The sequence below is a fragment of the Miniopterus schreibersii genome, assembly GCF_964146895.1.
Source record: "Miniopterus schreibersii genome assembly, chromosome: Y".
Lineage (NCBI taxonomy): Eukaryota > Metazoa > Chordata > Mammalia > Chiroptera > Miniopteridae > Miniopterus > Miniopterus schreibersii.
This window is the reverse complement of record NC_138120.1, coordinates 3,033,619-3,059,148: the sequence shown is the minus strand read 5'-3', so window position 1 is coordinate 3,059,148 and position 25,530 is coordinate 3,033,619. Positions and strand designations below refer to the sequence as shown.

The 25,530-nt window shown below is 57.3% G+C and overlaps 2 protein-coding genes across 2 annotated transcripts in view; both read right to left on the bottom strand.

The window, feature by feature from the left end:
- Positions 1-1,902: 1,902 nt before the first annotated feature.
- LOC308551965 (claudin-34-like) lies at positions 1,903-4,488 on the bottom strand. The gene is made up of 3 exons (XM_081126890.1): positions 3,920-4,488; positions 3,453-3,669; positions 1,903-2,943 (listed from the first exon to the last, which is right to left on the bottom strand). Exon 3 carries the CDS (start codon positions 2,668-2,670, stop codon positions 2,023-2,025), a length of 648 nt encoding a protein of 215 aa, XP_080983016.1. The 5' UTR covers positions 2,671-2,943; positions 3,453-3,669; positions 3,920-4,488; the 3' UTR covers positions 1,903-2,022.
- Positions 4,489-6,347: 1,859 nt separating this feature from the next.
- The window catches only part of LOC308551963 (protein Shroom2-like), a 99,823-nt gene continuing 80,640 nt past the window's right edge, over positions 6,348-25,530 (bottom strand). The window contains exons 6-10 of the mRNA XM_081126889.1: positions 17,270-18,022; positions 13,235-13,765; positions 10,929-11,100; positions 10,041-10,313; positions 6,348-8,938 (exon numbers count right to left, since the gene is read on the bottom strand). Coding sequence (XP_080983015.1) covers positions 8,672-8,938; positions 10,041-10,313; positions 10,929-11,100; positions 13,235-13,765; positions 17,270-18,022 — 1,996 coding nt within the window. The 3' untranslated portion in view covers positions 6,348-8,671. The remainder of the gene's footprint in view (positions 8,939-10,040; positions 10,314-10,928; positions 11,101-13,234; positions 13,766-17,269; positions 18,023-25,530) is intronic.

The window sequence follows — 25,530 nt, the reverse complement described above, 5'->3', positions numbered from 1 at the left end:
GGCCTGTCTCTGCCACAGGAACGCCACGCTTCCCGGTGCCCCAGCCAACCCCGCACACCCTCCAGGGCTGCCCAGCGGCTGCCGGGGACAGAACGGGCAAAGCCACTCAGGAACCGGGAAACACTCAGCTCATTAGGCATGTGGCAACTGTCACCTCCTGGTGTTTCCCCAAACTCCGAGCTGGAACCAAGGAGAGAGCTGCTCTGTCTCCCTCTGTGAATGCTGTCACCAGTCACCCCTTCCTTCCTGGTGTCCAGGACAAAGGTCCTGGCACATTGCCCAAAGGCCATGCGGCACCTCTGGCTCTGGGTTACCTTGGAAGGCTCTCCATGGCAGAGAAAGAATGGAAGACATGCCACCAGCCCTCACAACACCCTCGCTGTGTGTTGTACCAACAGGAGATGCATAATCTAAAATCAATAAAAACATGTTTAAAAAAAAAAATAGTTGGTTTTTCAAACGCTGTGCTCTCACAGGCTTAAATATTCTTTGAGAAGGAGGCCACGTCACATCAGCCTTCGGGGTTCTCTCCCGGGAAGCCCATACACCCCCCGCGTGTGGCTCTGACACTAAACTGTTTCTCACTTTTAACCTATTAATGGCTTCTCCCCAGTCCTTTTTTTAGCCTTGACTGAGTCCTTTTAAACATCTGAGGAGCTGTGAGCAATCAAGCAGAGGGTGTGTGTCATGTTCCTGATTGAATATTTTTGGAGGCACTTCTCACACAAGACACCCAGTTAATGGTCGCTGAAAGGTTCCATCAGCCAGTGAATGAGCTGAAGTTGTTCTCTCCTGACTGGGCCTTAAGCATGATTTTGGTACGTAATCAATTGAGGGTATTAATGGGAGGAGGGGCTTACAACTTCCCCAGGAAGCTAGCTGGACCACCCATGAAGTTTGGGAGAAAAAGGCATTTTTTCCCCTCCACAAGGGCATACGTACTGGGTGGGGTTCTGAGAGCGGTTACCTAGATTTGTAGAAACAAGACCTGTGCTGACCCAGAACAGAATCAAGGCTCAAGAGGTAGTAACAAGTTTAACGACAGGACAATTGACTCTCTTCAGTAAATCAAAATCTTTTTTTTTACAAAAAGGGCAAAGGGGATGTGGCAGGGGGACTGGTTTAAATTCAGACATAAGAGGCAGAGTGAGCCCCTTGTGTGAAAAAAACCAACCTGTAGAACTACTTTTTGAGGCATTTAAAAATTCTGATAAGTATCTGATAACAAGAAATAGTTGTTAATTTTTAAGGTATAATATGGTCATGCAAGGAAATGTCCATTTTTTATTTTATTTTTTCTAAGTATGTTTTTATTGATTTCAGAGAGAGGAAGGGAGAGAGAGAGAGAGAGACATCAGTGATGGGAGAGTCATTGATGGGCCGCCTCCTGCACGCCCCCTGCTGGGGATCCAGCCCACAACCCGGGCATGAGCCCTGACCGGGAATCGAACCGTGATCTCCTGGTTCATAGGTCGATGCTCAACCGCTGAGCCACACCGGCCGGGTGGAAATGTCCATTTTTTTAAGAGGCTAATGTTGACGTGCATAGGGATGGAGGAACATGATGTCTGGGGTTTGCTTTGGAGTCCTTCTGAGAAAGAAAAATAGGTTAGAAGGGAAGAAGGGAGAGGGAAAGCAAATATGGCAGAATTGCGACAACTGCTGAGCGTGGTAATGGAGATGGGGGATTCCTTATACTATTCTACGTTTGCACATTTGGGGAAATTTTATATGATGGACAGATGTTCCGACCACGCCACAGGAAATAGTTATTTTTGGTGGAAGTTGAAGAGGGAGATGTGAGAATCCCAGAAAGTCTAATTTGCATACAGTAGGTGTATAGTATCGATGATTTACACAACAGTAATTAAAATCCAGACTCAGGAAGACAGGTGGGGCAATTGAACTTTTTGGGTTTTTATTTTTAATGGAAGTTAAACAATGAGCCAAATTTGGACACAGGAGGAAATGGCCACTTTCTGCTCAAAACGGCCTTCGCCACCGTGCGGCGTCCTCGGAACCTCACGCCTCCGCGGCCTCCGGGTACACCTGGCTGTCGGGGGGCAGCTGGTAGGACAGGGAGAGCAGCCCGCTCAGCACCATCATGAAGGCCGCCAGGACGGCCACCGGCACGGCGCTGCCCGGCTCCTGGCGGTCGGGCCTGAAGGGGATGTTGAAGGCGGCCGGGAAGTCTATGCCCTCCCTGCTCATCACCGCGTGGTAGTTCCAGATGACCGTGACCGCCAGCGCCACCCCGGCTGTTATGTTGAGGGCGCCCGAGGCAATGAAGAGGGTCCAGGTGGCATTCTTCTGAAGGTGCCCCAGGTACACGTTGCCCAGGCCCAGGACGATGAGCACCTTCCCCAGGAGCCCCAGGATGCTGGAGGCCAGCAGGAGGTTCTGCGCCACGCGGATATCGAGAGGCAGGTAGGCGTCGCTGTAGGCGTAACGGTGACACTTCATGTGGGTCTTGTAGTAGTTGGCGTGGTGGTACGTGCAGACTTTCCACATCCCCACGGTGGCCAGCCCGGTGGGGAAGGCGGAGCTGTTGTCCACGTACCACAGCCGCCACTCCGCCAGGCCCATGGATGTCATGGAGAAGATCCACCCCACGGTGGTGATGGCGAAACTCATTACTTGGTTTTTGTGGCTGTAGACGAGCAGGCTCATGGTGGCCGCGTGCCCAGGGGAACTACAGACCAACAGAGGGCACAGCGAGGGTGGCCCCCCGGGGGTGCGGGTGTGGGGTTTGGGAGGGAAGCGTCACACTGGAGAACGGGGACACTTGACCCTCAGGCTCTGCAGGCGAAGGGTACTTTGGCAATGTTCGCCGAGAGCCTCAAAATGTAGCGACTTTCCCCCTGGGCAGGTCGCTGGGTGCCCAGAGCACCCTCCGATACAGCGAGGCTGCCGGTCAGGGCGCACGCAAGCAGCAGCCGACAACTGCAAATAAGCGGGCAGAACATAAATCAGTCTCTCCCCCCCCCCTCTCTCCCTCTTCCTCTTTCTCAAATTGATTTTAAAAAATTGTACAAACTTATGAACAGGCAATGGCACTTCTCTGGACATTTGCCGGAAGGCATAATTAAGGTTGGCTACAGCCCTGGGCAGTGTGGCTCCGTGGTTAGAGTCTCTGCCCTCGCCCAGAAGGCTCGAGGGTTCGATGCCTGGTCAAGGGCACGTACCTGGGTTGCAGGTTCGATCCCCGGCCTGGGCCAGGGCATGTGTGGGAGGCAAGCAATCTATGCGTCTCTCTCACATTGATGTCTCTCTTTCTCTCTCTGCTGTCCCTCCTTCCCTCCCTCCCTCCCTCCCTCCCTCCCTCCCTCCCTCCCTCCCTCCCTCCGTCCCAAAAGCAATAGAAAAAGTATTCTCAGGTGAGGATTAATAAAGAACCCCAAAACTAACCAAACAAATGAAACAGACACAACAAAGAAGGCCGAGCCCCTAACCAGGGACGTCTCCCGACGGAGCAGGCGTCTCCGGACAGCAGCCAGCTGGCCGGGCAGCCCTGCGGACGCGCGCAGATGCCCTGGACGGTCCTCTGGGCCGGCTCAGCTCAGCCACGCAGTGGGCCTGGCGCCCGACTCCGAGGCCCTCCTCAGCCTTCCAACGGGTCACCGCATTCCAGCCCCTTTGTCCTCACCGCCAGGGTTCTGTTGCTAGGTCCTGAACACAACAGTACGTTTTCTGTTGACGACCAAAATGTGGCCGCCTTTTCTCCGCCGTGCCCCCTCCCCCAGCTTCCCAGGGCAGGCTGTGTGCACTAACCGACCGCCCAAGCCCGCGCCCGCGCCCGCGCCCGCGCCCTGCGGGACTCCAGCCTCGCCTCCTAAACACTCTCTCCCCTGCCCCCAGAAGTGGCCTCTAACATACCACCTGCAGGCAAGGACAGTGTAAAAGAGCGATGACAACATACCCCTGCAGGTGTCGCAGAAGCAGCCAGGTTTAGCTATGAAAGACCAGCGACAGCCAACACCTTAGGGAAACGCCCTTTCCGTGCGGGATCGGCCTTGCACTTGAGCATGCTCGGACGCGGCGTCCATGAGCGGGGTCGATGCAAGATGCAGGCTGACCCTCACTGTGAGAAACTGGCCTGAGGCGGGGAGCGCAGACAGGGCTGCTGTAAGAAGTGAGGCTGGCTGCCCGGGCTGGTTTGGCGCGGCGGTTAGCGCATGGGCCCGCACACTGACGGGTCCTGGGTTCGATTCCAGCCAAGGGCACCCACCTCAGTTGCAGGCTCCACCCCGGTCGGGGCATGAGCAGGAGGCAATCAATTGGTGTCTCTCTCATGTCAATGTTTCTCTCTCTTCCTCCCACTCTCTCTGTAAAGCAATGGAAAAAATATCCCCAGGTAAGGATAAAAAATAAAAGTAGGGCTGCCAAAAAGGCACATGGGCGGGGGGGGGCAGCCAGCCAGCACTCAGGACTGTATTTTATATACGAGTCAAAGTCCCACTGGGATCCTTTGCTTACAGTTTCTATGATAAGGAATTTATTCCAAGCAAATGGAGATATGTACCAAAAAATCCTGAAAACCCCGTTTAGAGAACACATCCAGTAAGCCATTTTATATCTTTATAATGAAATATTACAGAGAAATTCAACACGATGTTGGAGATTAAATAAGGGGGAAAGTTTCCAATATTGTTAAAAAGTAGGTTTCAAAAATATGTGATTATATAACCTTGTTTGTTAAAAAACAAAAAGAGGGAGTTGGAGGGAGAAAGGGGAGGGAGGGGAGGAAGGGAGGGAGAGGAAGGAAGGAGGGAGGGAGGGGAGAGAGAGGGAGGGAGCAGAGAAGGGAGGGAGGGGTGAGGGGAGGGAGGCAGGAGAGGGAAGGAAGAAGGGAGGGAGGGGTGAGGGGAGGGAGGAGAGGGAAGGAAGGAGGGAGGGAGAGGAGAGGGAGGGAGCAGAGAAGGGAGGGAGGGGTGAGGGGAGGGAGGCAGGACAGGGAAGGAAGAAGGGAGGGAGGGGTGAGGGGAGGGAGGAGAGGGAAGGAAGGAGGGAGGAGAGGGAAGGAAGGAGGGAGGGAGGAGAGGGAAGGAGGGAGGGGTGAGGGGAGGGAGGGAGGAGAGGGAAGGAAGAAGGGAGGGAGGGGTGAGGGGAGGGAGGAGAGGGAAGGAAGGGGGGAGGGAGAGGAGAGGGAGGGAGCAGAGAAGGGAGGGGTGAGAGGGGAGGAGAGAAGGGAGGGAGGGGTGAGGGGAGGGAGGAGAGGGAAGGAAGGAGGGAGGGGTGAAAGAGGGGAGTGAAAGAGGGAGAGATGGGGAGAGGGGATAGAGGGAAGGAATGATTAGGTGTGGTGACTTGGCAGAAGCCAAAAATAACACTAAAACGTGTGCATAGGAATCTGTCCACTTTTTAAAATATGTAATTTGCATGAACTTTTCCCCATTCTAAATATTCGCTCTTCCACGTAATTTTGAGTAACTTTTATAAAAAAGAGTCCCTCCCTCTCCATTGCTAGCCTTCGGCTCCCTCAGGCCTGCTCCATAGCAGGGAAGGCGGTTCCCCCAGGGCCAGGCTACAGTGAGAAAAACTCGGGGGCGCACACTCACACCTCCCCAACCAGGTCCTGAGCACAGGACAGTATGAGCCCAGCTGAGCTCACAACAGCTCTTCTCCAATACGGAGGAGGAGAGGAGGCTCCGAGAGGCTAAGCCACTCCAGACGCAGGCTACTTGGCTCCAGGAATTTGGCGTAGGGGCAGGACACGTCAGAGCCACGCCTTGGGGTGCAGGATGGAGCCTCTGGATGGCCCCAACACTGCTCCCTGCAGCCACACTGGGCCACAGGGCCGGAGGGCTCCGGCTCCTCCCACCGAGGTGCAGTACATCCCACCCCTTGAACCTTGGGTTGGGCCGGGAGACCCGATTTGGGAGGTTTTGAGCTTGGACGCACTTCTCACTGGACCCACGGCGGTGTTATAGCTACGGTCATGCCGCATGACTGCGGTAACAGGTAACCGACCTAACCCACGTCCCGCTCTGCCCGCCTGCTCACCGAGGGGCCCCGTCGAGACTGGCAAACACACGAATTAGCAATCCCGCAACTCACGCACAGCTTAGGGACCAGACGTACGGTGAGGGCATTCTGAGTGTTTAAAAAGAGTTGTAATAGCCCTGGCCGGTGTGGCTCAGCGGTAGACCATCAGGCTGCATCAAAGGGTCACGGGCTCCATCTCGCGCCGCAGGAGGCAACCATCTGATGTGTCTCTCACACGGATGTTTGTCTCTCTGCCCCGTCCACACGCCCTCTAAAAACCGATGGAGAAAGTATCCTCGCGTGAGGATATTTTCCGCACAAAGAGCTGTGATCATGTAGGTAAATTAAAGACATGCTCCACGCACTCAAAGACACTATTTATTTCGTCAGAGTCAGGCAGGGTGATGTGTGGAGAGGTAAGAGGTCAGCGTCGAGCACAAGTCTGTCCACGTTTCCACAGTGAGCTGCAGGCAACACCCGGGCTGCGCGCGCGGGCTCCGAGCCAGCCACCACCGAGGCACGCAGGACACAGCACCAGACTGCTTCACCTGCGGCAATGTCACCATAGACACAGTACGTACGCGGACTCGCTGCAATCTTTGGGTCCCGATAACCAGACATTGGAGAGGCAAACGGGGGAATGGACAGGACAGTGTGGTCACAGAGGCCTTGCCACAAGGGGACTTGCATTACATATTGCCACATATAAGAGAGTCCTTGAAGAACAGACGCACATTCTATTAGTCACATTTTACACACACATCATCACGACGGTCACAACACTGTACGGGAAGGGGGAAGGGTCACAGATAAAAGCGTTTTCTAAATTAAAAACCGAACACAAGGAAATGACTGTGGTTGTCCCCTGAGGGAGGACAAGGAGCTCCGTGAGCAGCCGGCGTGACCTTCTCCGACGTGGCCAGTTTTCACAGCAAGCGGTGGCTCTTCCAAGTCAAGACAGCTTAACGCACAGGAAGGAAAATTTCTGCAAAGGCATTTATCCTTCCGGTGTGGTTCAGTTGCCAAAAAGAGCATTCACTGCCTGCACGAGTGGAGCCTGCCGTGTGCACCCACCTACGCAGCATGGCGACGTCGCGACACGGCACGGAGTCCGGCGGGCTGCCCTGGCTCAGCAAGCATGGACAGAGGTCCCACGACACTGGTGTGCGTGTGTGGCTGGTTAGGCAGCAGGTCACTGCTGCCAGAGACGTCTCCCCACCTGCTGGAAGAGTTCTTTACAGGAGTAAGGGGAAAAGCGGATTAAAATATCCCTCCATCAAACAAATGTCCACATGTCACCTTGACATGAACTCACCCAAGGGGATCTCCCCCAATCAACCACGCATTTCATCAGATAGCATCCGAGACGAAATAACGGCTCTACAGTGATTTAGGTAAAAATAGGGTTACCCCCAGGCCACTGGCGGCTGACCAGCTTTCTCCTGCGCTTGTTCGCCTCCCACAAGTCCTCTTTGGTGAAATCTCTTGCCCACATTTCAACGGGGCCGTTTGTTTTCTTACAGTTGGGTTTTACAGAGTTCTTTATATATTCCGAAGATGATCTTTTGTCACATATGTGATTTGTAAGTATTTTCTCCCAGCCTGTGACATTTGTCAACTGCAAATTGACACCATGACACTGTTTGTGTGTGTGTGTTTTTAAATGAACAGACTCTCTTTAGAAGCTCACAATGTTAACCAACATAAAGGGCCCAGAGTCGGCCAACTCTGTGGCAAAGGTATAGGGAACCCCGAAACAGTGGAGGCAGGTCTCACGGGACATGAAATGGGGCCTTCGCGTCACGCCGACGATTGAAAGGGGCAAAAAGAGAAAAGTAGCCAGTTACCATTAGTGACCAAATGCACACAACATAAATGTTCTGGGGAGAAGGTAATTTAAGAACGATCCCACTGACCTCGGGGAACAAATCTCTAGCAAGCACAGAACTACCGGACACATGTCTAACCAAGCCATTTCCCGCTACAGGAGCACACCTGGCCCACGCGGCCGGGCGAGACGGACCAAAGCCATTCGCTTTGTGCATGGGTTTCAGAGCATGCGCGCAATTCACGTGGCGGTTTTAGAATGAGTGAGCCCAACACACAGGCTATGCATTTCACAGTTGGTTTTTAACCACTTGGAAAGTAGTATGTTAATAAATTATCATCATCATGCGTGTTTTGCACAAGATGAGAGCACATTACATGGAGGAGACAACGAACGTTAACACCTCTGGATGGACACAGATAAAGCACGGCAGCCCACGCCCCTCAGGAATCACGAGAAGACGTGCGCAGGGTCTCCCGCTCAGTTGCTGCCCGAGCGGCTGGCTCAGCAACGGAAGACGGAGGAAGGGCAGAGCGACCACTGCCAAGGGGCCCTTGCACACAGCACGGGACCGCGCCCACGGTCTCCACTGCAGAAACTCACCAGCCACCAGAGCCCATGCCACATGTGGATCCTCGTAAAGGAAAACGCTCCATGGGAGCCACTCTGCTCGGCACGCAAAGGGAAAACCAGCAACTTCAATGCATCATCCCAAACGAACACAAGTTATTGCTTCTCTAACAGCCACGTTGTTCTAGGAGGGCTCTTGCTACAGGACACCATCGCAGGCCGGGGCTCCGCGCACCCTGGGGACCGGTGCTCACAGGCCTGGCCTGCGTCCCCGCCGGGAGTGCTCACTCACTTGCCCCGCTCGGGCTGCAGGCTGTCCACCAGGCACTTGAGCTGCTCCTCGCCGAGGTGTATCTTGTCCTCCAGCTCCCGCTGCTCGATGATGAGGGCCGACTTCATCTTTACGAAGTACTCGTAGTCTGCCAGGCTCTCGTCGCTCAGGTAGCTGGCCAGGATGTCAAACACCACGCGCTCCCGGCGGTCCAGGTTCTCCTTCAGCTCCTTGGCGTCCTCGTGCTGCTGAATGAGGACCCGCTGCTTCTCAAGCAGTGATTGCTGGAGAGAGGGAGAGGGAGCGGGGGAGGTGAGAGAGACGAGCCTGGTGAAGACTACGGCAAAGGGAGCAGCTTGGCCGACGCCCCAGAAACACCACAAGTCTGGGGGCCGGAGCGATGGAGCATTGACGGGCATCAGAGAATCCTGAAAATGTGGCCAGAGAAACCTCATGGCTGTGGCGGGCCCCAGCCCTCCCCCTCCCATAGGTGCTCATGGGCCTCTCCCCCCCTCCAGTGCCTCCCATGGGCCTTGACCGGCTAACTTAAGAAGTAATCATGATGGCCACACGTGTGGTCGAGAGACTAAAAGCCACAGAATTCTGGGATGCTCAAAACATGCCAAGGACTGCCCTGGCTGCCGTGGCTCGGTGCTTAGAGCGTCACCTCACACACCATGAGGTCGAGGTTTCGCTTCCTGGTCAAGGGCACAGGCTTGGGTTGCAGATTCGATCTCTGGCCCTGGTTTGGGAGTGTGTGGGAGGCAGCCAGCCAATCGATGTCTCTCTCACATCGATGTTTCTCTCTCTCTCTCTCTCTTCCACTCTCTCTAAAAATCAATGGAAAAAATATCCTTGGATGAGAATTAACAACAAAATGCTGCAGAGACCGGGGGGAGGGCTTCCTGTGTCTGCGAGTTCATTTTCTACCCGGGAACAGGAGGGACGTCTTCCACAATCTGCCTCCGCACCTCGTAACGGGTTAGCACGTCTGCCTCTGAAAACCCAGGCTTCCCCAGGCCTGACACACAGGTTCTCATCCCACACTGGCTGTGCAGGGGACCTGGCCACCGAGAGGCACTGGACGTAGGGCTGGGATGACGTGGTGAAGCCACCTCGGCCACACACAGTTAGGGAAGTAACAGCCCGTCCGCTCCTCCTCTTTGTGATGGATCCCTAGGGAGGGTGGGAGGGCGGTGTAGCCCGGCACCCACGAGGACACGCTATCCCTCAATTAAAGACGAGAGCGCCCTCCACATCTCAACAGCATCCTGCACCACGAGGTGCACAGGCTGCTCTGCGAGGCTTCAATGCACTCAATACCCCAAGGAAAACCTTCCCGTGGGTCCCCCCACCCGATTTCCAGCTCAGATGCCTCATACATACCCGATCACCAGGAGAAGTGTTGTCATCCAGGTTGTTGAGGGCATTCTCCACCCGGGCCAGGCGCCCCGACAGAGACAGCAGGAGGTTCACCACCTTGTCCAGGTCCCCAATGAACATGCGGAACTTGTCAAACTCATTGGGCTTGCAGACATCTTTGGCGACGGCCTCCACCTCATCGCCAAGGGCGCTGTTGGCCTGGATGTCCTCTAACAGGCTCTCCCGAGCCTCCCGCAGCACCTGCAGCTTGCGGCTGATGCTGTCGATGAGCTCCTGCTGCGGGGCACAGGGTGGCACACAAACACGCGTTAGGGGCGCGAAACTGGAGCGCGGAACCTGGCCGCTAGCCTGCCGAGGGGCCTCCACAAATAGAATTCAGCTGGACCATGCACGAGTTTATTTTGCATCACCCAATAATAGAGCATTTATAAGACCAGGGGAAGGATAATGACTCCTGGTTAAAGCACTGGCATTTAATTTAGAAATAAAATAAACCTGCCCTGGCCAGTGTGCTCAGTAGTCGAGTGTCAAGTCATGAACCAAGTTGTCCTCAGCTCGATTCCCCGCCAGGGCGCATGTCCGGGTTGCAGGCTCCATCCCCAGTAGGGGGTGTGTAGGAGGCAGCTGATTAATATTTCTCTGCCACTGATGTTTCCATCTTTCTCTCCCTCTCCCTTCCTCTCTCTCTCAAATCAATAAAAAGCTAAAAAAAAAGACAACAGTGGACACTTAACCACAGGGTTTAATATGATTGCCCCAAATGTCACTGTCCTGCATGACAGCCAAGCACAAGTGCCCCCGACACGTGGTGCAGGGCCCCTGCAGGGGTGCCGATGTGTGCCCCTTGCCCACCCCCGAGTGCACCGCCACATGGAATCTCGGCTTCTCTACCTTCTTCACGGACAGGTCGTGGTCCAGGTCACTCCCGGAGTCCTCCTCGGGCTCCTGCTGCTCCTGCAGGTCCTTCATCTTGATCAGCAGCTCTGCCTTGGGGGCCGACGTGCTGTAGTACGCGGAGTTGGTGGCCAGGGACACGGCTGCAGGCACGCTGGGCTCCTCCCTCCTGGGTAAAAACGTCAGGACTGCAATCAGCTGTGATTATTCACACAGACATACCATCAGCTCAGCAACCCGGGCTGTGATGAACCATGGCGCTCATGGGAGGACGCCAGCCAGGGAGACAGGCAGCAAACGGAGGGAAAGGTAGGTGACAAGATTAGGACTACAAATACCTTGCCAAATGGATGCTAGTAAAGTCTAAGGCATGTGCTTTCTAAGAAGGAGGAACTTCGGCCCGGCCGGTGTGGCTCAGTTGGTTGAGCACCATCCCATGCACCAGGAGGTCATGGTTCCATTCCTGGTTAGGGCACATGCCCAGGTTGCCAGCTCGGTACCCAGCAGGGGGTGTGCAAGAGGCAACCAATTGACGTTTCTCTCTCATCAGTGTTTCTCTCTCTCTCGCCCTCTCTCTTCCTCTCTCTAAAATCAATAAAAAAAAAAATTTTTTTTAAAGTGTGTGTGGGGGGGCTGGAAAAGTCAATAAACAATGACGTATAAACATTTCTGCCTGGGCCGGAAGAGGACAGACAGATGGTTTTCTCCAATAGCCTCCAAGATGCATGAGGACGATGTGAGTGCTGCTGTCTGTGAGAGAGGTACCCTCACCCTGGCTGGGTGGCGGAGTGGTTAGAGCCCCCCCCCAAGGTTGCAGGTTTGATCCCCAGTCAGGGCACATACAAAAATCAACCAATCAGTGTATGAATAAGTGGAACAACAAATCGATGTTTCTCTCTCTCTCAAATCAATCCATAAAGAAAAGTTTTATTATAAGAGAGGCACCCTGCACCCCCCTACCCCCAGCCACATTTGCTCCCTCTTGCTCTGGTCCTTGCCACACCCTATTTCTCCTGTCAGCAGCTCTGCCCTGGCACTGCAGCCTGCTGTCGGTAAGAATGCTCATGGACACGGCACATCAGCAAAAGACAGAACCAGAGGCACCTGCGCAGGCAGGTGACAGGATGACATGGGCCGAAGAGGAGTCTTTGCAAAGCCGATCAGAATGATTTCATTCACTCAGATATGTATATAGCTCTGTGTGTGTGTGTGTGTGTGTATTTTAATCCTCACCTGAGGATATTTTTTCCATTGCTTTTCAGAGAGAGTGGGAGACAGGAAGAGAGAGACAGAGAGAAACATCCATGACATCCATGTGACAGAGACACATCGATTGGTTGCCTCCTGCACACACCCTGACCAGGGCAGTGGATCTAGCCTGCAGGGCCGGAATCAATCCCGGGACCCTTCAGTCTGAGGGCCAACGCTCTAACCACTGAGCCAAACCAGCCAGAGCTGTATCTCCCTTTAAGAAGCATGCATACTTATGTATGAGCCTCCACTCCTCTCATCACTAGTGTCTCCACCTCAGCACTAGTGACACTGAGCAGAGATCAGTCTTTACTGGGACATACTGTGCACAGTGGGATGATTAGCAGAATCCCTGGTTTCCACCCACCAGATGCCAGCAGCACCTCTCCCATTTGTGACAACCAAAACTGTATCTGGATACTGCTCACTGTCCCCGGAGGAAACAACGGCCTTACTGAGAGCCAGTGTACTGGAGAAAGGAGCTCGCAGGCATCCCTGAAACCCACACTGCCCTCAAGCCGAGAGGTCCCAGAAGCAGCAGGATTTTCACATCTCTGCCAAGCCCCGCAGTCATCACCCTCAGGAATGCTATCCGAAATGCCTCAGTCTCTCTTTGGGGAGGGCCACAAACAGCCCAAAACTGCTGAGTACCAGGGGCAGTCCTTATGGAAACCCGTCCCCACAAAAGCAATCATGAAAATACACAAACACGCCCTGGCCGGTGTTGCTCAGTGGTTAGAGCCCCAGCCCTTGAACTAAACGATCACAGGTTCCATTCCTGGTCAAGGGAGGTTACCTGGGTTGCAGGTTCAATCCCTGGGTCCTGGTCGGGGCAGCTGCAGGAGGCAGCCAATCGATGTGTCTCTCTCTCTCAGTGATATTTCTCCCAACCCCCTGACCCACTCTCTCTAAAAATCAATGGAAAAAATATCGTCAGTGAGTATTAAACAGCAACAAAATACATGAACACACATGCCCCCTCGCCCTTTTAAGTCTAAGAGACACCAGCAGAACCACAAAGAGCAAACAGAGCCTGGGCGGCAAGCACTCACTTGTCCTCCGTGGTCCTGGGAGAGGGGATCTTGGGCAGCAGCTTCCTGCGCTGCTGAGCCTCCTCCAGCAAGTGCTCGTCCTTGGGGAAGATGCCCTCCATCAGGTCCATGGTGGTCCTCATCTTCACGCTGGGATCCAGGATGTCCGCCAGGGACCTGTCCTTGCCCACAATCTCCCTCGCCAGCTCCTCTGACTTCAGATCCTCAGCCGTCCTCTCCCGGGCCTTCACGTAGCTGAGAGCAGGTGGGGAAGCTGGGCCATCGGGGGTGCTTGGGGGACGGGGGATGGAAGGAGGCACGGCCCGGGGCTCAGGCTCAGTGCCCGGGCGGTTGTACAGACAGAAGCGGGAGTAGGACTGCTCCGAGGTGCTCAGTGTCTTGATCTGGTCTCTCTCCAGCCCACTGGGCAGAGCGGGCAGCTCGGCGGTGCGGACCAGGCCCTGGCGGCTCTCCCTCTCGGGCTGGCTCTCCGCGTGCACGATCTTGATGGGCACCATCTTCACCGTGGTATTGTCGATCACCCGCTCGATCCTGCAAAGAGGAGAGCCGTGAGCTGAGAGGCAAGGCACGCCCAGGCCCAACTCCCACCTGCGACGAGAGACGGGCTGGTGTCACCCTGTACCTGCATTCCCCACCCAGCACTCAGGCCACCCTTCACACGGCTGTCATACCAGGGAGGTGAGGGCCTGGCTGCAAACTCAGGACACCTGCTTCTCTGTTATCTGAACTGACTCACTAAGCACACACTTTTCCTTAAAAAAAAAAAAAAAAAAAAGTTCCTTGGTACAAGAGGTTGGACAGGCACGGGAACACCCACAGAAAAGAGAGAGAAAATGGATAAAAACCACCAGGTGAACAGAACGGGGCTGCATCCCAGGCACCCCAAATGCCAGCTGCTGCCCTTGGCCGCACCTCATTGGGGACCCTGCAGAGGGGGGCCACCAGGACAAAATGTGTTCCAAGTATTTTCACAGGACGTATTGGGGAAACAGCCACCTACTGGTGCCCAGGAAGGAATAAAAAAAAAATCCAAAGTCACAATCTGAACTCTGAACTCATTTCTAACTCAGTGGCTTTAACTTCACCTCTGCAATGTGACCCTAACAAAGCGAGCTTTACGGGGCACAAGGGATGCTGTGTGCTCCAGATTAAATGCTGTTCCACCTTTAACCGGTGGCTAGGAGAGCAGAAGGCGCTCTCCCCATTCATAGGGTACAGTGTGCAGGCTGAAATGAAATCAGTGGACATTCTGTTCTCCTGCAGTGGAACAAGGAAGAGCAAGTGTGTTTAATCCAAGTGTTCGTACACGGTCCCCACAACGCCGCCTCGTGAGCAGATTTTAAAAGGCTAAGTATGCATGCCTGGCTGGTGTGGCTCAGTGGTTGAGCATCGCCCCGTGCACCAGGATGTCGCTGGTTCGATTCCTGCTCAGGGCACATGCCCAGGTTGCGGGCTTGATTTCCAGTCGGGGGAAAGCAGGAGGCAGCCAATTGATATTTCTCATTGATGTTTCTATCTCTCTCTAAAATCAATAAAAACTTATTTTAAAAAATAAATAAGAGGCTAACTATGTAGAAAACAGCACTTAGATGGGCTAAACTTTTGAGGGAAAATTCTGGCATCTTATCCAAGCAGCTACAAACAAGAACCTCTCTACATTCTGTTCGTTCCACACTTGCCAACCATGACCACCGGTTACTGACTTAAGTCAGCCAGTATTTTCCCACGTTTGTGCAGAAATGTGGTTTCCAATGAAGGGAGAAGCATTAGGAAAAGAAATAAAGGACAAGTTGACATAACTTTCCAAAACAGCGTCCCTCCCTGGTCATTTTTAAGCATTGAAACTGTGCAGACTTCCCAAAGGAGTTAAATAAACTTTTACTTCAAAATGAGGAGAAAGCACAGCGGATTAGACCTCACTGCGGGCAGACCTCATCAATTCCTAATCAAAAGGCCCCCCCCCCCCGGGGGGGGGCAGCTGGTGTGGCTCAGTTGGTTGAGCATCCTCTCATGCACTGAAAGTTGGATGGCTCCATTCCCGGTCAGCGCACACGCCTGGGTGGCAGGCTTGATTTCCAGTCGGGGATGTGCAGGAGGCAGCAGATCCAGGCTGGCTCTCATCAACATTTCCATCCCTCTCTCCCTCTCCCTAAAATCTACAAAAACCCATATAATATACAAAAGAAAGGCCCTGGTGCCCCTACGGTCTCAGGTGCTCCCAGAGTGCAGCTCCCTGCAGGTAAGTCACCCGCTGCCACCATCAGAGGGCGACTGAGAGGCTGTTTAAGCGACACCTGCATTGTGAGCGACCCCGAGCACGAAGCTGTGGCTGCCACGTCGCCCTCGGAAACACAGGATGGCATCGGGCATGCCCGCTGCCAGATGAAGACTACCCGCTTCTTCCGGCTCTCAGTTCCTCACAGGCACTCAGGCAGGAGGGGCGCAAGCTCGCGGTCGGAGCTCTCGGCGGGCCAGGCCCCCCGCCCACATCTAGGGGCGACTCCACGGGCGGGCGCCACACCCGCTGCCGGAGATGCTGACCCCGCACCAGGGAATGCGGCCAGCGGGGCCCGGCGTCCTCACACGGTGTGCGCGCCCTCCCTTCCCCCGTGAAAAGATCTCACCGAAAGAGAGCACGGCAACGCCGGCTAGTGTGAGAAACACCACCTGGCCGCGCGGCCTCGCGCTCGGGCGAGAACGCAGCCCTGGTCCGTACCTGCCCGCGCCTGTTGCACGTAAGCGTTTGGAGCTTGGACAAGGGGACCGGGGACGGTCTACCACCTCGTCACATCTCTGTGGGGCGGGGCGGCTCCCCAACAAGTTAGAAATCCACCGGAGCTCGGCTTCCCTCCACGCTGTCCCCCAGGACCGACTCTCAGTCAACGTCGGGAGTGGAACAAGGCACCAGTCATGCGCTGGGCGGGGAGGACGCACGCCGCCGGGAGACACGCGGTGCAGGGGGGAGACACCGCCCGGGGAGGACGCACGCCGCCGGGAGACACGCGGTGCAGGGGGGAGACACCGCCCGGGGAGGACGCACGCCGCCGGGAGACACGCGGTGCAGGGGGGAGACACCGCCCGGGGAGGACGCACGCCGCCGGGGAGACACCGCCCGGGGAGGACGCACGCCGCCGGTAGACACCGCCCGGGGAGGACGCACGCCGCCGGGGAGACACGCCGCGCGGGGAGGACGCACGCCGCCGGGGAGACACGCGGCGCAGGGGGGAGACACCGCCCGGGGAGGACGCACGCCGCCGGGGAGACACGCGGTGCAGGGGGGAGACACCGCCCGGGGAGGACGCACGCCGCCGGGGAGACACGCGGTGCAGGGGGGAGACACCGCCCGGGGAGGACGCACGCCGCCGGGAGACACGCGGTGCAGGGGGGAGACACCGCCCGGGGAGGACGCACGCCGCCGGGAGACACCGCCCGGGGAGGACGCACGCCGCCGGTAGACACCGCCCGGGGAGGACGCACGCCGCCGGGGAGACACGCCGCGCGGGGAGGACGCACGCCGCCGGGGAGATACGCCGCGCGGAGATGACGCACGTCGCCGGGAGACACGCCGCGCGAGGAGAACACACGTCGCGCGGGGATGACGCACGTCGCCGGGAGACACGCCGCGCGAGGAGAACACACGTCGCGCGGGGATGACGCACGTCGCCGGGAGACACGCCGCGCGAGAACACACGTCGCGCGGGGATGACGCACGTCGCCGGGAGACACGCCGCGCGAGGAGAACACACGTCGCGCGGGGGTGACGCACGACGCCGGGGGACACGCCACGCGGGGAGGACGCACGTCGCCGGGGAGACACGCCGCGCGGGGAGGACACACGTCGCCGGGAGACACGCCACGCAGGGAGGACGCCGAGCAGAGTAAGAACAGCGCAGGGAGACGGCAGCACGAGGTGCGGGGGAGGTTTGGGGCGGGGGTCGCCGCACCGCTCTCAGGGGACACACCGAAAACCTCCTGTGCGCCGAAGGGAGCTAGTGGAAGAGGGAGAATGCGCGAGGCCACCGTCCCGACCCATACCGTGTTGAGCTGTCCTCCTGGATGAGCAGCGGAGGTTTGTCCGTGAGCTTCTGGGGGGCGAACTGAGGAGAAGGGGAGCGAGAGGTCTCCATTGCGGATGTCTGCTGGGGCCGGAACGTGGAAGGGAGCAGTGCTTCCCGCGTAGGACAAGCTGGGGGCTCATCTACATGCTGCCTGCCGTGCTCCCCGGGGGCCTCCGGGCCGTCTGTGGGCTGCGCGCCGGTAAGCTTCTCCGCCAAGGCACAGGGGCTGCGGGACAGGGACAGGCGATCCACGCACACCTCCAGGGCTGCGGGAGACGGCTGGGGAAGCGGCCTGCCAGGCGAACCCAGGTGATTGGTCACATATGTACCCACAGGTGCACCCAGGTGTATAGCCGCAGGTGTGCCCGTGGCGGTGGCACTGGCTGATCCCCTAAAATGCCTGGGCTCTCGCTTGGGTGGTGGCGGCCTCTGCGGGGCAGGTCTCTTGGCGAACAGAGTGGCATTCACAGACCGAGGGTCCTGCCCCCGAGTGGGCTGGGCCAAGAGGCCGCTCTGGGCTGGTGATCCTGGGCACACTGGCGGCAGTGGGTCTATAGGCGTGTGCACCTCTGAGTATCTATAATCCTGAGGTAGGGTACACGCTCTGCCACGGCCCTCCTGGGGCACCTCTCCAGTTTCCGGGGCGTGAAACAGTTCAGACACGTGGGCGAGGTGCTGCAAGTCCAACTGCGCTCCAGGACTGTCTTCCGGACACTGGGCATCTGCTTGTCTAGAGGAAGAACAAACATATATGACCAACTGACTCCAGGGACATTTTCCCGAAGGAGACCAGACCCAGATCTTGCTACTCTCCTCAAGTCACTTTGACTTAAATCCACAGGTATTTTTCTACCCCTGACCCCATCGCAATTCTGGGGGCCCATCAGAACTCTGGCCTATTTACCAGCAAGCCCCATGGGACACGTTTTCCTGGCAGCCGTCGCCCTCCTGTGGCCAGGGCGGGAAACTGCACCCCAGCCACGATTTCCCAGGCCTGGGGGTTAACAGGTGCCCCAGGCCCACCTAGGGCGCTGCGCTGCATGGGCCCTGGCCTTGTCCCTCCTGCGACGTCCCCAGGAGAAAGTGCTCCTCCAGGTTCACTGGGTGCTTCAGAGCAGAACCAGCATTTCAAGCGGAATCACCTCCCTGACCCCTTGTCTTTTGTCAGCCAGCCAGCCACCCAGCTAGCAAGGTCCCATGCCCCGCCTTGCACTAAGGTAGGTACAGATGTGGGACCCCCGCCCCAAGCCACAAAATGTAATGCCTGAGCATCTGGAAATATTACACAAGAGCTCAGGCGCCCCTAGGTCCTTCCGAGAGGACAGGTTTGTCCCCAGTGAAACCTAAGTCGGGACGATTCACAAATGTTTGCATGACTTCCAGTCAAGGCCAGAGTTCTCTTCAGTCGATAAAGACAGCCCCGAGCTGTCAAAGAAGGCCCCTACCCTGGCGGCCAAAGCAGAAAGCCGGGCCACGGGCCACAGGGCTCCCTGCCCACCTGTCACCTCTTACCCAGCCAGAAGGCCAGCACACATGCTCCTGGGACTCACAGCTGTCCAGCGCCTTATAGGACACTGCACTGCCGGAGTCGAGGGCCCCTCCCAAGTCCTCAAGAGAAACGTCCCTCCAGGCTTGGCAGATGCTTCAGAGCAGAACCCACACATCACACTCAGTTCCTCCCTAGGCCCCCTGTCAGGTAGGTGTATCTCCACCCCCCACCGACCCCCAATCATGCCGATGGCAAGCACAGAGACGGGGAACCGGCCCAGGCCGCACAGGGAACCTGAAAGTGGACAGGTTCGTTTTCTCCCTCCAGGCGTCCCTGGATGATGCATCCAGTTGGAAACCAGCTGACAAAAGGCAGCCCTGTGGAAGAGCTTAAGAAAACGCCAACCCCGCCTGGGAAGTTAGGTTTCGGAAACAGGCTAGGCACGCATGAGACTCACCGACAGCTACACACACAGCCCGGAATGGCGGTGAGTGGCTTAGAGATCACACAGCCAAGCAGCCGTGTGGCTGCGAATTAAAGAAGGGCAGTCACACCGGGCCCCAGACAACACGGTCTGAGAGGGGCAGCCCCCATGGCCTACTCGAGGGGGGAAGGCTCCGGGACCCCCTTCAGTTCAGGCCTTGGGCCTGTTCAGAAACTGAAACCGAATTCGTAACCACTCACAAACCCCATTCCCCGGCCTTTCCCTTCACACTCCAGGGACACAGGAACGGTTTCCTCTCGTCCCTCTAAAAACCTTCAACTCCAGCATCCACCGACCCCCATCAATGCACCGGGCACCGCTGTTTCAAAAACACCCACCACCTCCCAGGAACGGACGGTAAGATCAGCCACAACTGGCTGTTCAAGTCTCGGGGCCTTTGGGTATCCAGAGTCACGATGATGTGATCACGAGCAAGGACTTCTGTCTGCAGGGTGCCTCGGACAGGCCGCGCTGAGAGGCCCACGCTGGGACTGAGGTGGAAACTCGCCTGTGGGAGCACATCCCACGGCGGCCCCCACACCCCGGGCCAGCCCCACGGAGGCCTAATCCACTCAGAGACACAGACCTGCTGCACAGTCTGGGCTCCTCCCGTGTCCTAGACGGGGCACCCTGTGCAGAATCGCAGGGTACTTAGCCCTTTCATTACCAATAACCCACTTCTGCCTTCCATGCAACAAACGTACGCGTGCATTTACACGTGTACACAAATGCATGCATGTTCATCTGTGTTGCAGCTCAACCTCGTGGCCTAACACCACCAAACTGACAAAAGGCCAGCAGGCCACACCTTGGCCCTCACGCTGCCTCCTGCAACCCCAGCGAAGGGATGAAATGGGCCCCTGGTTGAGGCCCACTCGAGGCAAGAGTTGTTTTCCCTTCAGGAGACAAGTCTGAGCTGCCAGAGGCCCTGACAAGGGCAGCGCGGGGAGAACTGGCGCCCCTCAGGTCTCTGACCTATTGACCAGGAAGCCGGATGGGAAGCATTTTCCTGGCAGCTGTCGCCCTCTTGTGGCCACGGTGGGAAAATGCACCCCAGCAGTGATTTCCCAGCCTGCTGGTTAACTGGTGCTCCAGGCCCACCTAGGGCTCTGGGCTGCCAGTGCGTTGGCCTTGCCCTTCCTTCGACGTCCCCAGGAGAAAGTGCTCCTCCAGGTTCACTGGGAGCTTCAGAGCAGAACCAGCATATCAAGCCCAATCACCTCCCTGACCCCTTGTCTGTCAGCCAGCCAGCCAGCCAGGCCTCACGCCCCGCCTTCCACTAAGGTAGGTACAGATATGGGACCCCCCCACACCACAAAATGGAAAGCCTGGCATCTGGAAATATTACCCAAGAGCCCAGGCGCACCTGGGTCCTTCAGAGAGGACAGGTTCGTCCCCAGTGAAACCTAACTTGGGACGATTCAGAATCGTTTGCCTCACTCCCAGTCAAGGCCAGAGTTCTCTTCCGTTGATAAGGCCAGCCCCGAGCTGTCAAAGGAGGCCCCGACCCGGGCGGCCAAAGCAGAAAGCCGGGCACAGGCCACAGGGGCCCGGCCCACCCGTCACCTCTTACCCAGCCAGAAGGCCAGCACACATGCTCCTGGAAGCCCCGCCCCCGTGTGGCCAAGGGCCAGTACTGCACCCCAGGACACTGCTCCCTGGCCTGGGACTCACAGCTGTCCAGCCCCATCTAGGGCACTGCACTGCCCCAGTCCAGGGCCCCGCCCAAGTCCTCAGGAGAAACGTACTTCCAGGCTCCGCGGACGCTTCAGAGCAGAACACACACATCACACTCAGTTCCTCCCCAGGTCCCCTGTCAGCTAGGGGTGTCTCCACCCCCCACCCACCCCCAATCATGCCCATGGCAAGCACAGAGACGGGGCCCTGTCCCAGGCGCATGAGACCCTGAGAGAGGACAGGTTCGTTTTCTCCCTCCAGGAGGCCCAGGATGCTGCATCCACTTGGAATCCAGCTGACACAAGGCAGCTGTGTGGAAGAGCTTAAGAAAACGCCAACCCCGCCTGGGAAGTTAGGTTTCCGACACGGGCTAGGCACACATGAGACACACCAGAAGCTACTCACAGAGCCCGGAACGGCGGTGAGTGGCTTAGAGAGCACACTGCCAAGCAGCCTTGTGGCTTCGAATTAAAGAAGGGCAGTCACACCGGGCCCCAGACAACACAGTCCAAGAGCGGCAGCCTCTGGCTCCCATGGCCTGCTTGAGGGGGGAAGGCTCCGGGACCCCCTTCAGTTCAGGCCTTGGGCCTGTGCAGAAACTAAAACCCAACTCGTAACCGCTCACAAACCCCATTCCCCGGCCTTTCCCTTCACACTCCAGGGACACGCAACGGTTTCCTCTCGTCCCTCTAAAAACCTTCAACTCCAGCATCCACCGACCCCATCAATGCACCAGGCACCCGCTGTTTCACATTCACCCACCACCTCGCAGCAACGGACGGTAAGATCAGCCACAACTGGCTGCTCAAGTCTCTGTGTGTTTGGGTCTCCAGACTCACGATGATGTGATCATGAGGAAGGACTTTTCTCTGCAGGGTGCCTTGGACAGGCTGCGTTGGGAGACCCCCGGGGGCACCGGGATAGAACTCGCCTGTGGGAGCAAAGCCCATGGCCGCCCCTCCGCCCCCCAGAGGCCATATCCACTCAGGGACACGGACCTGCTGCCCAGCCTGGGCTCCTCCCGCGTCCCAGGCGGGGCACCCTAGGCAGAGGCACAGGGCACTTAGCCCTTTCGATACCCATAACCCACTTCTCCCTTGCATGTTACACACATACGCGTGCATTTACCCGCTTACAGGAACACACGCCTGTTCATCTGTGTTGCAGCTGGACCTTGTGGCCCAACACCAACAAACTGACACCTTTGCCGGCCACACCTTCGCTGACACGCTGCCTCCTGCAACCCCAACCGAGGGATGAAATGGGCCCCTGGCTGAGGCCCACTCGAGGCAAGAGTTGTTTTCCCTTCAGGAGACAAGCTCTGAGCGGCCAGAGGCCCTGACAAGGGCAGCTCGGGGAGAACTGGTGGCCCTCAGGCCTGTGACCTATTGACCAGCAAGCCTGAAGGGACATGATTTCCTGGCAGCCGTCGCCCTGTAGTGGGCAAGGAGGGAAACTGCACCCCAGCCATGATTTCCCAGGCCTGGGGGTTAACAAGTGTCCCGGGCACTCCCAGGGCACTGGGCTGCAAGGACCCTGGCCTTCTCCCTCCTGCGACGTCCCCAGAGAAAGTGCTCCTCCAGGTTCACTGGCTGCTTCAGAGCAGAACCACCATTTCAAGCCCAATCACCTCCCTGACCCCTTGTCTGTCAGCCAGCTAGGCCAGATGGCCTGCCTTGCACTAAGGTAGTTACAGATGTGGGACCTCCACCCCAAGCCACAAAATGGAATGCCTGGGACCTAGAAATATTACAGAGAGCTCTGGCGACCCTGGGTCCTTCCTAGAGGACAGGTTTGTTCCCAGTGAAACTGAACTCGGGACGATTCACAAACGTTTTCCTAACTCCCAGTCAAGGCCAGAGTTCTCTTCGGTTGATAGGGCCAGGCCCGAGCTGTCAAAGGAGGCCCCGATTCGGGCGGCGAAAGCAGGAAGCCGGGCCAGCTGTCACCTCTTACCCAGCCAGAAGGCCAGCACACATGCTCCTGGAAGCCCCGCCCCATTGTGGCCAAGGGCCAGTACTGCACCCCAGGACACTGCTCCCTGGCCTGGGACTCACAGCTGTCCAGCCCCATCTAGGGCACTGCACTGCCCGAGTCCAGGGCCCCTCCAAGTCCTCAGGAGAAACGTACTTCCAGGCTCCGCGGACGCTTCAGAGCAGAACACACACACCACACTCAGCTCCTCCCCAGGCCCCTTGTCAGCTAGGTGTGTCTCCACCCCCCACCTCCCCCAATCATGCTGGATGGCAAGCACAGAGACGGGGCCCTGTCCCAGGTCCCACGGGGACCCTGAGAGAGGACAGGTCCGTTTTCTCCCTCCAGGAGGCGGAGGAAGGCGCATCCATTTAGAAAAAAGCTGACACAAGGGAGCCCCGTGGAAGAGCTTAAGAAAACGCCAAACCCTCCTGGGAAGTTAGGTTTCCGACATGGGCCAGGCACCCATGAGACACACCGGAAGCTTATCAAACGGCCCGAGCACAGCGGTGAGTGGCTTAGAGAGCACATGGCCAAGCAGCCGTGTGGCTGCGGATTAAAGAAGGGCAGTCACACCGGGCCCCAGACAACACAGTCCAAGAGCGGCAGCCTCTGGCTCCCGTGGCCTGCTTGAGGGGGGAAGGCTCCGGGACCCCCTTCTGTTCAGGCCTTGGGAGTGTTTAGAAACTAAAACTGAACTTGTAACTGCTCACAAACGACTCCCCGGCCTTTCCCTTCACAGTCCAGTGACACTGCAACGGTTTCCTCTCCTCCCTCTAAAAACCTTCATCTGCGGCATCCACTGAGCCCCATCGATGCACCGGGGAGCTGCTGTTTCACAAACACCCACCATGTCGCAGCAACAGACGGTAACATCTGGCACAACTTGCTGCTCAAGTCTTGGGGCCTTTGGGTATCCAGACTCACATTTGATGTGATCACGAGCAAGGATTTCTGTCTGTAGGGTGCCTTGGACAGGGTGAGCTGGGAGACCCACGCTGGCACTGAGGTGGAACTCACCTGTGGGAGCAAACCGCACCCCCACCCCCCACACCCCCTGGAGGCCATATCCACTCAGGGACACAGACCTGCTCCTGAGCCTGGGCTCCTCCCGTGTCCCAGACGGGACACCCTGTGCAAAAGCCCAGGGCACGTAGCCCTTTCGATAACCATAACCCATTTCTGCCTTCCATGTCAACACGTACGTGTGCATTTACCCGCCAACAGGAACCCACTCCCGTTCATCTGTGCCGCAGCTCAACCTCCTGGCCTAACACCACCAAACTGACAAGAAGCCAGCTGGCCACACCTTCGCTGGCCACACCTTCGCTGGCACGCTGCCTCCTGCAACCCCAACTGACGATGAAATGGGCCCTTCCTGAGGCCCACTCGAGGCAAGAGTTGTTTTCCCTTCAGGAGACAAGTCTGAGCTGCCAGAGGCCCTGACAAGTGCAGCGCGGGGAGAACTGGCGCCCCTCAGGCCTGTGACCTATTGAACAGCAAGCTGGACTGGAAACGATATGCTGGCAGCCGTCGCGCTCTTGTGGCCACCGTGGGAAACTGCACCCAGCCGTGATTTCCCAGGCCAGGGGGTTAACAGGTGCCCCAGGCCCACCTAGGGCGCTTCACTGCAAGGGCCCTGGCCTTGTCCCTCCTGCGATGTCCCCAGGAGAAAGTGCTCCTCCAGGTTCACTGGGTGCTTCAGAGTAGAACCAGCATATGAAGCCCAATCACCTCCCTGACCCCTTGCCCCTTTGTCAGCCAGCCAGCCAGCCAGCCAGCCAGCCAGCCAGCCAGCCAGCCAGGCCCCATGGCCCGCCTTGCACTAAGGTAGGAACAGATGTGGGACCCCCGCCCCAGGCCACAAAATGGAATGCCTGGGCATCTGGAAATATTACAGAAGAGCTCAGGGGCCCCTGGGTCCTTCTGAGAGGACAGGTTTGTCCCCAGTGAAACCTAAGTCGGGACGATTCAGAATCGTTTGCCTCACTCCCAGTCAAGGCCAGAGTTCTCTTCCATTGATAAGGCCAGCCCCGACGTGTCAAAGGAGGCCCCGACCAGGGTGTCCAAAGCAGAAAGCCCGGCACAGGCCACAGGGGCCCAGGCCACCTGTCACCTCTTACCCAGCCAGAAGGCCAGCACACATGCTCCTGGAAGCCCCCGCCCCCTTGTGGCCAAGGGCCAGTACTGCACCCCAGGACACTGCTCCCTGGCCTGGGACTCACAGCTGTCCAGCCCCATCTAGGGCACTGCACTGCCCCAGTCCAGGGCCCCGCCCAAGTCATCAGGAGGAACGTCCCTCCAGGCTAGGTGGAGACTTCAGAGCAGAACCCACACATCACACTCAGTTCCTCCCCAAATCCCCTGTCACTTAGCTGTGTCTCCACCCCCCACCCACCCCAAATCATGCCCATGGCAAGCACAGAGACGGGGCCCCGTCCAGGCCCCAGGGTTATCTTGAGAGAGGACAGGCTCGTTTGTTTTCCCTCTAGAGGCCGAGGAAGCTGCACCCACTTGGAAACCAGCTGACACAAGGCAGCCGTGTGGAAGAGCTTAAGAAAACGCCAAACCCTCCTGGGAAGTTAGTTTTCGGACACGGGCTAGGCACACATGA

Bases quoted from the DNA above. Each gene is read 5' to 3' on its own strand.
- LOC308551965 (XM_081126890.1), bottom strand. From the start codon at position 2,670: ATGAGCCTGCTCGTCTACAGCCACAAAAACCAAGTAATGAGTTTCGCC.